Source organism: Eimeria mitis, genomic scaffold, assembly GCF_000499745.2.
Source record: "Eimeria mitis Houghton genomic scaffold, Emh_scaff723, whole genome shotgun sequence".
NCBI lineage: Eukaryota > Apicomplexa > Conoidasida > Eucoccidiorida > Eimeriidae > Eimeria > Eimeria mitis.
The window spans coordinates 5,624-6,375 of NW_013575277.1; the positions used below are offsets into that span (position 1 = coordinate 5,624).

The window sequence follows — 752 nt, forward strand, 5'->3', positions numbered from 1 at the left end:
AGGCAGATGAGTTTGCTGCTGCTGCTACTGCTGCAGCAGCAGCAGCAGCAGCAGCAGCAGACAACGACGATAGCGTCAAGCAGCAGCAACAGCAGCAAATAGTGCAGGGCCTGATGGAGCTGTTCAGCGAAGGAGACAGCAGCAGCAACAGCAGCAGCAGCAACAGCAGCAGCAGCAGCAGCAGCAGCAGCAGGGGGATCCCCCCCGTTGCGGTGTATGCGGAGCTCACCGTCAGAGACACAAAAGGAGACAGTATCTTCGGCCCCGCAGAGATGCTCTGCCCCCACACAACTGTCCCCTTCTCGCTGCTGCGCCTGCAGCAGCAGCAGCAGCAGCAGCAGCAGCAGCAGCAGCAGCAGCAGCAGCAACGGCAGCAGCGGCAGGGGGTTGATACTTCTAGACGACTTGCTGCTGCAGCAGAAGAGAAGCAGCACAACACAAACGACATGCTCATACAGCAGCAACACCAGCAGCAGCAGCAGCAACAGCAGCAGCAGCAGCAGCAGCAGCAGCGTTCAGCAGCAGCACCATCTCTATCTGCTGCTGCACTAGCACCTGCTCCGTCTCCTCTTGTCCCTCTCTTTTTCTCCCCTCAAGAGGGGGCCCCCCAGGGGGCCCCCCAGGGGGGCCCCCATGGGGGCCCCCAGGGGGGCCCCCCGGGGGCCCCCCTTTGGGAGCCGGTGATGTTTGAGGGGGCCCTGAAGGCTGCTGATGGGGCCCCCCTAGCAGCAGACGACCACAGGCTGCTGCTG

General features: G+C 63.0%; 2 protein-coding genes across 2 annotated transcripts in view; both read left to right on the top strand.

Annotated features, from left to right (window-relative positions):
* Positions 1–10, top strand: part of EMH_0020720 (uncharacterized protein) — a gene marked incomplete at both ends in the record, with an annotated part of 3,459 nt that extends 3,449 nt beyond the window's left edge. Inside the window, one exon of the mRNA XM_013501627.1 lies at positions 1–10. Within this exon, the coding sequence (XP_013357081.1) occupies positions 1–10 (10 nt within the window).
* A 103-nt stretch (positions 11–113) lies between these two features.
* EMH_0020730 (uncharacterized protein) overlaps positions 114–752 on the top strand; it is a gene marked incomplete at both ends in the record, with an annotated part of 3,733 nt that continues 3,094 nt past the window's right edge. The window contains 1 exon segment of the mRNA XM_013501628.1: positions 114–680. Coding sequence (XP_013357082.1) covers positions 114–680 — 567 coding nt within the window.